The following is a 524-nucleotide window of genomic DNA, read 5'->3' on the forward strand; positions in this document are numbered from 1 at the left end:
GCAGATGTGAGAACAGACGCGTGACGGGTTATGCCTGTAAGACCAACCTTTCGTCCAACACGGCTTTTCGCGGCTTCGGAGGCCCCCAGGGAATGCTCTTCGCTGAGGACATCGTGTCGAGAGTGGCCCATCATCTTCGGATGGATCCTTGTGAGGTACGGTGAAGCTGGCACAGTTAATAACGTTCTTTCTGTGGTGGAAGCGATGTAGTGAGTTCGTATCTTATTTTTAGTAATGAATATAACTCCCCTGTTCTTGTTTTTTTATTATTCAGTCGATGGAATTTAGTATATTTTTTATAGTAATTGCAAGGCAGAGGTATCTCGCCTGAATAAGTTTTGTGGAAACATTTGCCTGCCGTGAGACATATGAAAACAACATCGAGAATTTTCCAGACTGCCTTATCCAGACAAACCCTGTATTTTATTACTAAGCAATGCTCTTCTTTCTTCCATTCCCTCGACCCGTTCCCTCCCTCCCTTGGGTTCCTTTCTCCTTCACTCCCCGCCTTTCCTCCCTCGGGT

At 46.0% G+C, this 524-nt stretch overlaps 1 protein-coding gene across 1 annotated transcript in view; it reads left to right on the forward strand.

Annotated features, from left to right (window-relative positions):
* Positions 1–524, forward strand: part of LOC119590835 (xanthine dehydrogenase/oxidase-like) — a gene marked incomplete in the record, with an annotated part of 39,062 nt that overhangs the window by 31,686 nt on the left and 6,852 nt on the right. The window contains 1 exon segment of the mRNA XM_037939593.1: positions 5–155. Within this exon segment, the coding sequence (XP_037795521.1) occupies positions 5–155 (151 nt within the window).

Source organism: Penaeus monodon, chromosome 27 (assembly GCF_015228065.2).
Source record: "Penaeus monodon isolate SGIC_2016 chromosome 27, NSTDA_Pmon_1, whole genome shotgun sequence".
NCBI classification, from domain to species: domain Eukaryota; kingdom Metazoa; phylum Arthropoda; class Malacostraca; order Decapoda; family Penaeidae; genus Penaeus; species Penaeus monodon.